General features: G+C 35.3%; 1 protein-coding gene across 4 annotated transcripts in view; it reads right to left on the reverse strand.

The window, feature by feature from the left end:
• Positions 1-288: 288 nt before the first annotated feature.
• The window catches only part of LOC131037289 (guanylyl cyclase 1), a 244855-nt gene continuing 228081 nt past the window's right edge, over positions 289-17062 (reverse strand). For all 4 annotated transcript variants that reach the window (XM_057969391.2, XM_057969374.2, XM_057969368.2 and 1 more), the window contains one exon: positions 289-830. In XM_057969391.2, the coding sequence (XP_057825374.1) occupies positions 759-830 (72 nt within the window). In that variant the 3' untranslated portion in view covers positions 289-758. The remainder of the gene's footprint in view (positions 831-17062) is intronic.

The following is a 17062-nucleotide window of genomic DNA, read 5'->3' on the forward strand; positions in this document are numbered from 1 at the left end:
GAAACAAAGCCCTATCTATTTCCAATTTTGATGTTCTTAAAGAAATAATAAATGTTTAATTGTACTGTAGCTGAAAGGCAGTCTTACATTTTCTCTGTTAATTTGAAACAAAAATGGTGAAAGGTCCATTTCATAATCAAATTGTATGTTAATTGTAAGCATGCATGCGTACATTGTAGTCAATCTTACGATTCTTACCATTATCACATAATAGCAGTCTTAGTCATCTAGTATTAGTAATTGCAAAAAAGAAGAGCATCTTTCCACAGGCATTTGTTGCTGACTATATAAGAATTAAACTTATAAATAAGATTATTGCCAATCACGAAGGATAAACAACAGTTTTTGAAGAACTGACAGATTGAAGTTTCAATACTTGTGATGCTTCTAGTGACAAGAGTTAATCGATAATTCTTATATATGAGACCACGAGGATGATTTATTTACCTCATGGGGACTGAACTTCCTACATTTATAAGGGATAAACCCGTGAATTCAGTTGCAAGTATTCAATGTTTGCTTATTGATTTTGAAAAACCACAAGATTTGACATGGAAGTGAATGTCATCCAATGCACTGACTGATCAATTACAATCAGCAGAGGTAAAACATGATTTAGATAAAAAATACAGACAACTTAATTTACAAAAGAATAATAAAAGCCAATAGCCAAAAAGGAGCTCTTTCTGGCAGATAAAATGCACAAATGGTAAGAATCACTTTGGCATGCACAATGAGAAATCGCATTCCACTGAAAACTATAATTCTTTATGCACACAATTTGGTGCTAAAGTGACTTTCCTCTCTCCATCAGTTTTGTCTAGCGAAATCTGCAGTTTACAATCAAGACATGAGAATACTTTTTTATGAATGTAGTTATAGTAATACATAAATTGATAATATACTAAATCATATATTTACTAACAAGGGTGATGATTAAAGCTCTGTAGGTATCATACTAGATTGCAGGCAGCAAAACGCACGTTTCTCTTCATACAAATAACTGATTGTTTGAACTTGAAAGATCAGAGTCTCCTCATTAAGAGAAAAAAAAAAACTTTAAAGAATCCAATGTTCTCCACTGTGTATATGCATCGACAACAAGGTTGATATGAGAATACTAAGATGGAGACTAGTTAAAGTTTCTTCACAGATAGAACATTAAATGAGATTTTCCATTTATTGTTTGAAATATATCTCTATACATACACCATAGTTTCTTATACCTCCAAACAGCAAGACTCTTAAAAGATGTCTTGTTTACATGAAGCTTTCTGATATACGGCTCACTCTTCCAATCAGACACATCGATCCAGTTAGGCTAGCAAATTATTTGGTTCATTGTTGCTTGCTAATTGACTTTCTAAATTTGCTTGTTGGTTAGTTTTTCAGATACTTATTCTATATCAAGTCCATTGGTTGCCCTTTTTATTACATTGACAGCTAGTTCCATCTGTCTATTTGCAGGAAGCCTACAAAATCATCAAATACAATTAGCAGAAAATTCCAAATAATATCTTTGTTGAAATCCATGTTCCTCATCAAATACTGTTTATCTAAGGTGATTATGATAGTCAGAAAACACCATTATATGTAATATTCTTCTTTCAAGAGATCTTCTTGGTTCTTTGAGTCATTTACCTCTCTTCTTTGTTCCCATCCTGTTAGACCATAACTAGTCACTCTAAATTGAGTCCTATTATGCAACATGTCTTCTGTGCCTCTAAGACATTGGTAAATCACTATTACTCAATGTTCCATGACCTATTGACAATCTCTACAATGATTACCATCGATATGGCAAGTGTCTGAAGTTTGAACCACGGACTTGCCTAGACTCTTCAACAAGTCTGTCACCAAGTTCCCCAGCCAACTGAAAGACTTGCGGGTACTTGCCGAGTTTTGAATCTATGCTTATGAGTCTATGACCATATCCTTTTCACTCAATTGCTAAAGATAGTGTTTGTTAAGATGACAAAACAGCTCACGCCAAAGGTTACTTGCATTGTCAAAGTGAGTAAGAAGTGAACCACGGACTTGCCTAGACTCTTCAACAAGTCTGTCACCAAGTTCCCCAGCCAACTGAAAGACTTGCGGGTACTTGCCGAGTTTTGAATCTATGCTTATGAGTCTATGACCATATCCTTTTCACTCAATTGCTAAAGATAGTGTTTGTTAAGATGACAAAACAGCTCACGCCAAAGGTTACTTGCATTGTCAAAGTGAGTAAGAAGTGTAGTAGAAGAGGAATCTATGTAAGATAAGTTGATGTGTTAGCGGCGGGAGACTATATGAAGATCGCCGCCCATAATCACCGCCCAATCATCATTGTGGGCCGACTTAATTAAGGGACGCATCCCTTTTCCATTATATGGACGCCTCTCTTCATGTTGTCCTTCTTGAGAAGAGAGACGACCCTTGATAAGGGTCACTCTTGCACATATATAAAAAGGATCAAAGACTTCATTCAGATTAACACAACACACACAGTTTTCCTGATTTCCTTCATACTTCAGCAGTTCGATAATTATATCAAGGAGATCGAATTATTTTTGGTGCAATTAATTCGGCCTTGTGAGTGGCCTCATAATTGGCTTTGTGTCAGCCATATTGTAATCGAATTGATTCAATATATAAGAGACATTATTGCTGGGTTTTTCTCCCTCACGTAGGAGGGTTTTCCCAGGGTATATTGCTGTGTCAGTTGTTCAATTATTGTTTAATTTCTGCTTACTCTAATTCTGATCATAAAATTAACAAGATACCATAGGGTATCTTGCCCAAATTTTCACCTTTCCTTTCTCAGTAATTTTGTCAAACAGTTTGCTTGTATTGTTTCAAATTGCAAGAGTAGTGTGTTTAAACAGTTTCTTTGCTCATAAATGAAGATGAACATTGATTGACTGGATAATAAAAAAAAACACTTGCACAACTGAAATAGATAGCGTTTCTTCTTATTAAGCATTATCTGAAGAAAGATTACAAGTCTAACCTCCTTTGTATTGCAGCACTCAGAAAATCATAGCAGCACTCTTACAAGACTTATGTCAATCTGAAAGAGATACAGCAGAAATGAATACTTCTATCCTCTTTCTACCGTTATGTTCTTCTTGAAGCTCCAATGACGTATGTATAGAAATGACATTCATATAGCTAGTGCTGAAGCTCAAAACTTCCTCCAAATCTGCCCATATCACAGTCCAAGTGCAGAGTTATGTCTGATATAACAGTGGCAACAGGAGGCTAATAACTTGTCCTTCAATTAGCTTGAAAGAGAGAAGAACACAAACATCAGCAACTTGTTCAAACGTTGTCCAAAGATATTCAATACATCAAATATAAGTGTGAGAGTTATTCCCAATGCCTCTAATTACAGCATCAAAAGTTTCCCAGCTGTTAAAACTCTTTATGCCAATATTAAGGAACCACGCCCTTGGTATAGACTCACGCCTGGGATATGAAATTTGTCTTTAATGAAGACTTCACAAATTTTGAAACGAATCGCTGCAGTGCAAATGAGAGAAACTTGAATGATTTCTCCTGCTACCAGCTAGGGAGGAATCTTTAACCACCTGAACTGATCTTCCCACAAGGGTTTTTGTCCTCTAGAGGTTGAGACGAACCAGGTTCAATCTCTAGAACCACAAGGGTTTCAATCAAAGAAATAGAATAAACTGCATAATATCAAATGAGCTCTCAAACCCCCTTTTATAACCTTTTTGGAGAACTACTCGGAAAACTCACTTTATTAATTTAATAAGCCTTTTAACTCTGAAAAGCGATTTATTTTATTTTTAAAACATTTCCAGCATTTAAATTCACTTTTGAGCATCCCAACATTTAAAACTTTCCGTTCTCTTTCCAACATATAATACTAAGGTGCTTGATAAATCATTTTAATTTAAATGTTACAACCTTAGTAAAATAATTAAATATAATTCAAAATTACACCCAAGTAGCAACAATGGTCAAAATGCATCAGAATTGAAAACTGATTGCTTAGGAGTGATCCTAATGATGAACGATGATAAACAGACCCAACCGGTTGACTTATTTTAAATAGACGCTCCCTCCAAGAATCTTGAGACCGAATTGGAAGTCAAAAATAACATTTGAAAGTGTCATACAACTCCACTAAACCATTTAAACTCAATAGTAACATCAAATACCCCTTTGATCAGTCCGGGACAAACCCAAAGAGTTAGTGCCAATTACAAAACAAAAGAACCTGAAAATGGGGTCAATACAATCTAGCACAAAGCACAAGAAAAAACATACAATCTAGATTGTTGATCAACCTTCCTAGCTACAAGTAGAACATCACCCTTTAGTTCATGAATCATAACCGTCTTGCCTATACCCATATGTGTGCACTGTGAATAGATACATTGAAAAGAGATTGTTGCATAAAGAGGTAGACAAAAAACATCATTAAATGTTCCTACCATCTGTATCAATTGATCCCATCCTACAAACTTACAAACATTTATTGGAGATTCATCACCCATGAGAGTCTATAGCATAGAGCATTGCTGCAATGATGAGAACTCATCTCTAGCAAAAGCCTTGTGATGTGAAGCACTAGTATCAAGAAGCCAAAGAATAGAAGAAGAGGTTACAATCGTGACAAGTGCCTTCCCTTTCCTTTATCTAATTTGGACAAAGAGGATGAAGAACACTTGCAAAGAGGATCAAGAAGACTGATGTTGTTCTTTTGGAGAATGTTAGTCAACCGAACGATTTGTTATTGATGCCTATGGGTTCATCATGCCCTGTCTTCTTACATGTTGGTTGAAAATTTTGTACAGTTGGGGAAATATACAAAATTGTGGTTTCGACCACAATGTGTGAGTAAAACTCTCCTAATTAAGGGAAGACTCCCCCTATCTATCTAAAACTTAAAACTAAAATAGGATGTAACAACAGTTTTTCTTCTTTTTTCAAGAAAGCCAATATCCTTTTCTCTTCACAAAAAAGTGATAGCAATTTAACATAAAATGGCAATAACAACTTTTTGAAATGAAATGAGAGAAAGGAAATAAAGTTTCCTGAAAGTTCAAAGACTTCCGTCACTTCCTTCGGGACAAGACAACAATATCAAGATCAAAGTCTTGACTATGTGAAGTCCTATCTACCCTTTTCTATTCTAATGATATTAAGAACAAATTATAACAGCACAAAGTCTGAAATAACTTATTTCTTTCTACACAAGACAACAAGAACTAGTGTGAGCTCAAAGTTTCATAGCTATTTCTTATTATAAAATCTTAAGAATGTGTGTAAGCACAAAGTCTTACAACTTTTCTCAATAGAACTTCTACTTTAACTAAATTAATCTCCAATACTTGCAGCACAAAGTTTGCAAATCAAATTTGATTAAGCCCTTTAAGAAACACTTGCAAGAAAGGAGTATTGAACATAAACTCAAGAATATAGCACAGAGTCTCAATATTTGAATAATTTTCTTCTATTCCTTTCAATTCTTCAATTTACACATAAAAGCTCAAAGACTTCTTTGCTACAAATTTGGCAGAGTTTTTGCTTGCTTTCCAAAAGATAAAGATTACAATAGACCCCCTCAAGTATTTATAGGAGAGGAGTCTTGAGAAAAAGGTGGGAGGATCCTAACCAATTTGAGAAATTATCTCAACCACCAAGACTTATTCAATAACTAACTATGAATTATTCCAACTATAGTCCTAATTGAACACAACTTGTAGTTGCTTTACATGTAATTACAAAAGTGCAAGTAATGACTTGACTTGCAATTTACAAAATGTTTTTACAAGCAAACATGTCAAAAGAAAAACTACAACTAAGAGATTACAATTCTAGAAAAATGCAACTAAGTGTTGAAAAACACTTAAGTTGCATTGTGTGAAGACATGAATCCTTCGAACTTCTGCATGATTGTTCGTAGCTCAACAAGATTCGACTTGTGGATGTTCTTGGCGACAACCATGGTCTTCACAATGGTATCATGGCATTGAAGAAGCATAGAGTTGTTCTTCTCCAAAGTGGACTGGATTTCGTGCAAGAAGATTTGATGTTTCATCAAAACTTGAATTGAGGCAGCTGAAAATTGCTCACTTTTCCACTCATTATGAATCTTCATTTGTAGATCTGTGAGCACTTCTTCTTCTGGTATCAACTCCCCATTTTGACCCATGATATTACAAGAGACCTTCTCACAGTGAGAAACAACACCTTGGAATAATTCAACTCGCAATCTCATTGCGTCATCAATCTCCTCAATGAGAGATTTGAGAACAAGGGCTTTGTTCTCTAGAAGTTCTTCAAATTCTAGATACATGACCATGGAAGGAATAATGGCATGCTCCTAAAGAACACTCAACTGTTGTCAAGGCATCGTGCGCCAAACTCTCAAGCTACCTTCAACCCTTTCCAAATTTTGTTTGAAAGTCTCAGAGGTAAGATTCAATTTTTCTTCAATGGTCTCCAACTTAACCATCATTTGGAATATGTCTTTTAGCACTTGCGCACACAGATCATGAAATTGATCCACCCAAGAATCCAACGCTTGTACCTACTGAGCAACTCTTTCAACTCCCCGAATTGATTCTTGTGAACCGGAAGAACTTGTAGGATTACTCCCTTCACCAGTAGGTTTTGTAATTTTGTGAACAACTACAACAAGTTGCCTATTCTCCTCTTCTAGCTTGTCTTTCTTCGCTAGAAGTTCATCATACTGTTATACTAGTGAAGCTACGGATTGCTGGGCATCATGCTTGACCACTTAATGTGTTTGTTTACCCAATTCTATCCTTGTAACCCTGTAATCAGCAACTTGCATTTCCTCACGTGGCTTATCTGCAAGAGGCTTAACGATTTCTGCCACTTTCATCTTGTTGCTGTCAACAGTTACCCTTGAGATTGTCTTGGCTTTTTTAGCAACCTTGGGCCTAGATTGCTTGAGTTGCTGATAATCAAATACATCAGGAGAGATTTCCTGCTTCTTCCTCTTTGGGGTAAAAGAACTAAGCCATGGAGGTAAAACGACTAGTTCTCCTCTAGTAGCTACCGAAGACAAAGGAGAAGCAGTTTCTGTTTGAACAACTGTGGTCACCCTAGGAGGAGTATCTGTCTGGATGGCAACCATGGTTTGTTCGGTAACCAAACGACATGAAAATTGTCTCATAAACTCTTCAAAAACGGAAGTAGAGGTATCAATCTCTGGCAAATGGATACATGCAGGAGTATTCTCGGAGATTTCCAGCGAACTCTCTTGTTGATGATCATGAGGTGGGTCAATTGCTGAAACAGGAACGACATTCTGAGGAGACTCCTCCACTATTGTGTCAGGAGGAGATAGAGGCAGCTCCATGGAAATTGAGGAGGGAATCTCATGAGGTGACTCCGAAGCCAGTGACTTAGGAGCATCATCGGATTGTTGTCTTTCCTCCGGATTATCGGGATCAATCACATGAATGTGAATCTAAGACTTTTCTTTTCCACGAACTGTCGCCTCCTTAGGAGGAAGCACTATTGCCCGACTAACCTGCAATTTGATCCTAGTGCCTGAAGATGATGCACCCTCCTTGTTGTCGATCTGAATCTCATACTTACGTCCAAGAGGACCCGTAGAGTCATCTTCTTTTCCAACCTCAATCTTCATGAGTCTAACACCATTGCCTTTGAGCCAAGTGTTGGTGTTAGCTAGGATAGGCTGAAATCTTTCAAGAAAGGAAGTGCATTCTTTATGTGACCATTGGATTAAAGGAAGTGGGGCTTCCTCAACCCTTCGTGAGACATACTCTGGATCAAGCACATTCCCATCATCAACCATCCCTTGCGAAATGTCCACTAGGTTCAAATCAATACCCTGCTCAAGGGTGAGCTTGCAGTAGTCCATGTTGAGAACCTCCATTTCTGTATGGAGATCCACCCAGATATCCTCAATGCGATGCACGTGTATGAAGGACTTTTTGATCTTTTCCTTCATACCTCGGTAGTCAAAATCTGCCCTTGACTTAAACCTTTTGAGTTTAATCTCCTACATCTCGGTCTCCATAGCTTTAGCTTTGGTGGATGCGATAAGAGAATACCGGCCAATCTTCAATGGGTTAGTTGTAGAAATCCTCATCCCAACCTTATGTTTGACAGATTGATGTGCATGTACAACCATGTTCTGTCTTCCCAACTCCATAAGAATAATCTTATCAGTCGGGTATCTAGGAAGCATGTATGGCTTCCCACTGTAGCATCCGATATAAGTGAAACTCGAGAATTGAAAGAACAAGCAACCATACTCATTCACTCTTTCCCATGCTTCATCTGACACCCTTCTGTTCTTTAGAGTCTTGTCAAATTGGCACATGAAGTAACCAAAGAAGGCATCTTGAACCCTCCTGAAATGTAATCTGCTGGGTCTTAGGGCAGCTGATCATAATATTTCCACATAGGTATAAGCGAGCGATCACCCTTGGTAGAAAGACCAGGGAAATGTCTAAGTGATGCTGCTAAATACACTAAGTATGAATTCCTGTAGAAGGTCATTGTAGTAGGGATTGCTGCAAGTTGTTCACACAAAAAGTCATTCATAATTTCTCCCCATGATATATGATGGGACTGCCTTATGAACATGGTAAACTGATACATCCAGGGCTCAAAAACATTAGAGTGCTCAAGACCCATCATCCTTCTGAGGAGAGTAATGATGTCTCCAATTTCCCACTTGAAGTCACAACGGTACAACTTAGCCCAGGGAAATGTCTAAGTGATGCTGCTAAATACACTAAGTATGAATTCTTGTAGGTCATTGTAGTAGGGATTGCTGCAAGTTGTTCACACAAAAAGTCATTCATAATTTCTCCCCATGATATATGATGGGACTGCCTTATGAACATGGTAAACTGATACATCCAGGGCTCAAAAACATTAGAGTGCTCAAGACCCATCATCCTTCTGAGGAGAGTAATGATGTCTCCAATTTCCCACTTGAAGTCACAACGGTACAACTTAGCCCACCTTGTGAAAGCAGCTCGTGACTCATGAATCCATCTGTTAATGTGACGTTTGCAGCCCTTTTTCCTCTTGAAATAGTACTCAGCTACACTATCCTTTGAAATCTCCATACAGGTGTTGATGGTATTTTGAAGACTTTCTCAATAGTATCCGCATCAAGGCAGATTATTGCCTCACCATCATCATTTCTAATGGTTCTCGTCTCCTTGTCGAAGTGGTTAGTGCAAGCGAGAACAAATTCAGGTTCTAGGGCAGCCATTGGAAAAGAAGATGCATGATGAATGTGGCTGTCCAACAACCGCTGCATATTACTATCTTGCGGATCCTCCACCCTTTTAATGAATTATGACATGTCAACATGCCCTATCTTCGTATCCTTGATATGATCCAAAGGAGAGGAAACTTGTGAAGGGGAAACATCATTCAGGTACTTGTCATATTTATACTTTATCTTCTTTGAAATGGGAGATGATGGTAAATCTGACATTGAAGAACAACCTGGTATGCTGCGATGAAGACTTAAAAGTGTTAAAGCAACATCATAATCAGCTGCAACTAACATTTTTCCTTTTTCAAATGGGAAGAACTCTAGCCCTTGCACTTCGCAACTTTGTTAGAGAAACATGGGAAATAAATGGGAATGCCGGAAACTTGACTTTGACCAATTTCGGATCTTGGGGAAAATTTTACAAGTATACAAGTGGGGAAGAACAAACATGTAATCGGATTTTTAAAACCCGAATGCAAGTGTACTTGTAGAACGGCAAATGGAGAAATGAGTGAAAAATGAGATTTTGACATGTGGGAAATGATGTGAATGGAATGTAAGGATAAAGGCAACGAGTATGAACAAAAATGGAAGGATTTTGGGAAGATCATTTTCAAGAAAATGGGAAGAACTTTCAACATATAATCCGGTTCTAAAACTCCGATTTTGAAAGAATGGGTATTTTTCCACTTAGGGAATTGGAATTTCACCAAAAGATAATTAAAATATTCTAATCACATGGGAAGATCAATTATTTTCATCCTACTTGTAATCCCGAATACAAGTAAAGAGGGAAAATTGGGAAGATCAATGCAATGTAAAAATTGCTTTGCCAAGGGGGAAAATCTCTCTCACAAAACCGATTTTAGGGCAAAACCAACATATACACAAATTTACAATTAGAAAGATAAAACAAGAAGACAAGAAATAAAACAAAGCAAGAAAGCAAAAACCAAAAGAAAACTTACCTTGTTTATCCAAGATGCCTCTTCAAGGGATGAAACAATCTTTGAATGGAGAAAGCAATCCTTTAAATAGAAATAAACTCCAAAACCCTTGCCACGTTTTTTCAAACCCGAATTTGAAGAATAACAGCAAAACGTGTTTCAAGATGCAAGAAAAATGGATCAAATCTCTATCCAAACCCCACGCCTAGGTGAAGGAAGCAAAAACGATTTAGGAGAGTGTTAAAATTGTGACAGATTTCAAAGAAAATCGCGGCATTAATAAACATGTTTTTTGTTGTTTAAAAAAAAAAAAAAACCTAGCGATTTGAACCTCCAAATGGCGTGGGACGTGTTTGCAAATGCATGAAAATAGGAGACAATCAAAACGCCTCTTACCTCCTAAAATTCCTCCACAAAATTTTCTTGAAAACTTCAACAAATTCGCCTTCCTTGGCTGGTTGAGTTCTTGGAGAATGCAACAAGTTTTAATTTGCATGTAACAATGAAAAGTGGGTTTCTTTCTTCATATTACAAGTTTAAAATGTCACTTTTCATTGCGCAAGGCAAAATCGGGTTTCTAAAACCCTTTAGCAAGTTTTCAATGCCTTTATTTTCATTCATAAGGCAAATCAGGGTTTTGAGAGAGAAATACAAGTTATAACAACTTGTAAGAGGAAAATAAAATCTCCTCAACAAGTTTTAATAACTTAACTTTAAAAAAAGGACTTGTAATGGGGATTTAAAATTCCCTTTACAAGTGACTTAGAAAATAAAACAGGTAATAGGGAAATAAAATCCCTATTACAAGTAAAAACACTTAAATACAAACTTTATAAAAGAATTACAAGTGACTTTTAAATTTATAATTTAAAATTAACTTGTAACTTATCCAAAAAATTTCTATTATGACTTAAAAAGCCAAAAAGCATCAAGGGGGAAATAAAAAGTTAAGTTACAAGTTCTAATTTCATAAAGTGCATTTGTAATTAACTAAAAATTTCCCTACAAACACTAAAACAAAGAAAAACATTAAAACTTACAACTTAAGGAAAATTTCCCACCTGCAATCAAGGAGAAAAAACCCGAAATTGAAGGAAAAACATAGCAAACGAACCCAAAATGCGATGAAATTTGAAACATGGTTTGTGGATGGACTGAGGATTAGTCTAGTCAAAGGGTAAAGCGAAATTATGCCTTGGGAAGCGTTCCATAGAGTAAAATTTTCATTTTTTTTTGACAATTTTTTATGTAATGGTCCATCATTTTTTAAAACAAAAATGAGGACAACATTACAATACCCATATTTGACCTTCTCTTTCTTCTATGAATCTCCTTTTGAAGAATAGGTCTGAAAATCTAGTTTTAGAACAAAAAACAACTGCAATTTTCTTTTCATAGAAAATACCTACTTCTTTTTAATGTTACTATAAGTCTTCTAACCCTTAGTGGAATGGTTACAACCAATGTAGGAGATTTTGAAGACTTCAACAAATCCATCTAAATTAGTTTATCATAGCCCTAATTATATTATCAGCAAATGTGTCAAAGGCATAGTGAATTATGATACCAAGCTATTTTTAGTAGCATAGAAAGTGGAATATGGTTAGGACCCAATTTTGACAACACTAAAGATTATGATATTGCTATCAGGATTCAACTCTATAGTTTTTGAGTCAAACTTAGTGACCCATGATTCATGAGTAGTGGTTCACAAGAACCCATCTCTCATGAGAATGAATGGCACACTTAGCTCATAGAGGTGAAGTATTGGGACTTCCCAGGAGGTCACCCATCCCAGTACTACTCCAACTTGAGCGTGCTTAACCATGGAGTTTCCTCCAAGGTTAAGCCCACTCAGCTTGCAACCCCGTTTGCAACACTAAAGATTAATCAGAATCCATTTTCAATATTACAATTCATAAGTTGCATTCTTAGTGATTTGGATTGTGTGAATCCTATATGTTGTCAAAGTTGCTTGGACTTGAACTAGTTATGTAATTCTCAAGCTAATTACCTCTTATTTCATATTTTTTTAACAAAAAAACCCTTGTATCTTGTCCCAAACTTCCTTAGATGTATTACATCAACATGAAAAATAAAATCAAGGGATTTAGCAAGTCATATAAATCTATACATTTTATAACATTTGCTCAACCATTTGATATTATCATCTCCTACAATAGGTTCTTTTTAAGTTTCTTGAATTATATTAAACAATCCTTAGATCATAGTAATAAGGTCATTTTACTTTTCTATTTGAAGTAGTTATATAACGTTAATATTGATATTTGTTGTTATAGATCCATTGCAAAAAACAAAATGAATGCAAACAAGATACAAAAACCTACAACCAACAAGCAAATACGCCCCAAAATTCACTCAACTAGTTGTAATGTCCCCTTCTCGCATGTGAGAAATTGTTTAGCCATTAGCTTATTTTTCAAAGTTTTCCAATAGCTAATTGCATTGGAAAAGGGAAAACAATTTAAGTATTTAAGTTTTCAAAAAGTTACTTTTCAATATTTTATTTGATAGCTTACATTTTATTATTAAAAAAACGAGTTGAAAAAAGTGTGCAAATAAAGTGTCACTATGAAAAGTGGTCATAAGGACATTTTCCATTATTTTACTAAGGGAAAATGTTTCTTTGAAAAAGAAATAATAAAGAAAATAGTACTTTTTGAAAAAACAACAAAAGGAAAAGTATTTTTCCTAAAAAGCAACAAAAAAGCAAGAAACATTTATTTGGCAAAAGATAAAAAGGCAATGAAAAACAAAAAATTAAGCGTTTTGAAAATAGCAAAAAACACGTGTTTTCCTAAAATAGCTCCAAAAAGGTTATAAAAAGAGGTTGGGTCTTGAGAAAAAGAGAAACTGAGTTATTTTTCATTTTCATTTGCTGTTAGCAAGAACTTGAATTCATATTTGTTGAGGACGAAAACTCTCTTAGAATACTGTTTCAAGGAAGAAAAATTCTCCTAGCTAGATATGGTGATTTCATCCTAAGATCATATTGGTGCTCTGAGTTCTCTCCATATGTCTGGTAAAATGGAAATTTTTGATGTATTTTGAAGAAGTTTTGATTGCTAAATGTTACTGAAGCAATTTTGTTGAAGATTATAGCATGTTCTAAGAGGATGTTTGAGGTTTTTGTGGGCTGTACCTACTGTACCAGCAGCATTAATCTCTATCTCAGACCTACGGCAGTATATTATGTCTTCTTTGTTTAATCGGCATGGATTCTAAGGAGATATAAAAATATTTTCAGTAGTATTTCAGTTTGGTTGTGTTAGTTTGCATCTGTGCAGTGGCTACAGTTGTGTAGGTGGTGTTTCTATTGTGTTATCAATAGTATATCAATCTGATTTTTATGACAGCAATGGTGTTTTAGTCTGCTATCAATAGTGTATCAGTCTGATGTCTGTGATAGTGTATCAGCATATATTCATCTTTTTTCGGCATTGCAGAGTTCCATTAACCATTGTGAGCTTATATTCCCTTCTATGGTTTTATGAATTAATTCAACGTGTTGTAGCAATGTTTATTTATGATCAGACCTGATATACAGTTATTACAACAGTTTCTTCTCTTTCTCATATTGCAATGCATATCCTAACTACTTTGTCAACTTCAGATGGTAATACCAGCAAAGTGTTATAATTTGCATGCATTTTGTATTGTAGGATTGGTCGGTTTACTGCAAATCATTATAGCATTATCATACAGCCCATTTTGGCATTGAACAAGCTGTAATTATTGACAGTTTTGGTTTGAGTCAAGCTTAGATATTCTTTCAGTGCCTTCCATTGAATTCACATAGTCCGTCGAAGTGGTGTTGATTAGGTTGACTAAGCCTCTTGTGTGTTCTAGTCGGCTTCCTATTATTCATCTTTAGCATACATTGTAAATAAAGGTGTGGTCAAAGCACTGTATGCTCTGACCTTGCCCACTTCGGGATCTGGATGATCCAAAAGTATGGAGGCATTGCATATGCATTTTGTATCCAATTTTTTTTTAAAGTAGGTGGGTTTGTTACAATTAACCAAAACCCATTTTCAATATTACAATTCTTAAGTTGCATTCTTAGTAATTTGCTTGGACTTGAACTAGTTATGTCAATTTCAAGTTGACTGCCTCTTATTTCATATTTTTTACCAAAAACCCTTGAATCTTATCCCAAACTTCCTTAGATGTATTACATAATTCAACATGGAAAAGAAAATCAAGGGATTTAGCAAGACATAAAACCATACATTTATCACATTTGCTAAACCACTTGATCTTATCAGCTCCTACAATAGGGTCTTTTTAAGTTTCTTGAATAAAATTAAACAATCCTTAGAACCTAGTCATAAGGTCATTTTACTAGTAGTTATATAACGTTAATATTGAGATTTGTTGTTATAGATCCATTGCAGAAAACAAAAAGAATGCAAACAAGATGCAAAAACTTGCAACCAACAAGCAAATACACTTCCAATTTCACTCAACTAGAAGACCCCTGCCAAACAATACACTGCTAGGTATTTTATGATTAGTGCATTTACAAATGCAACTTAAAATATAACAATGGTCTTGATCTAGGTTTTTACAATTTACAAATAAGACCAATAAGTTGAAAGTACAATTTGAAATAGAATAAGAAAGTATGAGTGCCAAGTACGTGAAAAATCACAATTTCAAAACAATGGAACTTAAGAAAGTTTATATGTGTAAGAACAAATATCAAGAAGTTTTTAAAACGAGAAGTGCTAAACAAAATTCTAATAAAATTGTAAACATCAGGAATAAAAGACATCAAAACTTAAAAAGGAGATTACCACTGCATAGCCTTTGGAAAAATAGCCAAAGTAAAAAAACATTTGACCCCAACCAAAGTCCAAACAAGAGAGAATGAGAATTCAAACCTTACAGCCCAGGTTCCTCCAAAGAAGTGATGAGATCAACATGATGTCACCAAGTGGCTAAAGCACCAAATATAATGTACTAACTATTGGAGTGGCATACAATCCATATAATGTTGGTGTGACAAGCTGACTAGTTTGTACAAATGATAATGTGGCTGTCCGTAATACTAACATGGTAATCCGTACTGCTAACTAGTGTTTAATGAACAAGAATATTTCTCAAAATATTCTACTAACATAGGTGTCAGCTATGTAAGAATATTCTTGGAAATTTTGCGGACATAGTAGTGATTGTGTAGGACTAACACATGGAAAACATTGATTTTTCTATGTGGTGTTGATTCTATGTGCAAGGTTGACATGTGATGCTTCTTGATTGGTTGGCACTGGGAATATTCTAAGGAATACTCAGTTGATGTCAAGTGGCAACCGTGAATGGTGCATGAATGACATTAGAAAATGTGGTGGCATCTAGGTGAAGCAATGGCAGAGCTATTTGACTGTACGACCTAACAAGATACAAAAATTGAGCTTCTAGAAATGGTGTTTGATTTGGACAATTTGACAAGTGATCTTGGCATTTTGGTCACTTTATATGCAATGGTAGGCTTGGATTAATTCTAACATTCACTGACAAGTATCTACAAATACAATGTCACTCTAAAACTCGAAAAATCTTCAACATAATGGAGATGAAGTAGCCTAAAATGCTAAGAGGATCAAAACTTTGATATCATGTAAGATTTGCCTTAGCAATCCACCCAAGATAAAAATACCAAGATTTAATTCTAGATAGCTAATTGCTCAAAACCAAAAATTGTGAATAAGCACTGGCCACAAGAGTAGGTAAACAAGGATGAAAACTCACTGGCCACATACAGAAATCTAACACCCACTATCAATGATAAACAATGCACCAAAGGATTAAATAAAAATCAGCCTTAATAAAATGCTACCTAAGTAAGCTTAACCTAAGGTGAATAAATACATGAGAAATGAACTAAGTGCATAAATTCACCAAAAATTGTTCCCATACAAATTTATCACTAGAGAATAGATACATAATGAAATTGTTTAATTCTATATATAATGTTCTCTTTATCAAATATCAACAAGCAGCTATACCAACTAGCAATATGTGAATGTCATGTAAAAGCAGCAAGGCAACAATGTCTCTTAAATACAAGCCAAGAAAATAGTTCGATGTAGAAGGTTGCTTAAATAAGTATCGCTTTAGTGATCTAAAAGGCAACACTTAAAAGCTATGTTACCCCGAGTTTCTAGGGTGGGGACGGGGGTATGCGTTTCTAGGACGGTGATTTTTTTTGCCAATTTTGGGGATGGCCAGGGGACAGCAAGGGGGACGACTATATAAAAATAAGGAAAATTAAAATATATAGAAAAATTTAAAACATTCATATGAAAAAATGGATAAAGCATGCACATATACATTATAGAACCTTAACATATAAGAACTAGCAGTGTTCTTATGCCAAATTTGTGTTAAATTCAGAGTCAAAGTCAATTTGCTTATAAAATTCATTGTCAAAATTATTCATGGGGACATCGCCTAGGAGTCCCCTATCCTCAGGACGGGGATGCCTGAAAAGAAAACCGGGGACGTGTCCCTGGGTAACATAGCTTAAATGTAGTTATAAGGTTGCCAAAAACAAATTGAACTTTTGTGTGATGGAAAGCAAAAATGATGTTTACAGGATATTCCATTTTATTTTTAATTCTTGTCAATAAGGTTTACAGTACAAACTAAAGGTTAATTTTTTTTAATATTTTTTGCCAAATTGCTACCAAGGGGTAGTTCCCATATCATTAATCACAAAAAAAACAAAATACATGATTTTAGCAGCAGTAAGAAAACAAAGTCCTTATGGCCTCTATGACCTCTTGAGATCTACTCAGCTGCTCAAAAGAGAACAAATCCTCATTTATACACATCA

This window comes from Cryptomeria japonica, chromosome 6 (genome assembly GCF_030272615.1).
Source record: "Cryptomeria japonica chromosome 6, Sugi_1.0, whole genome shotgun sequence".
Taxonomy (NCBI): Eukaryota; Viridiplantae; Streptophyta; class Pinopsida; order Cupressales; family Cupressaceae; genus Cryptomeria; species Cryptomeria japonica.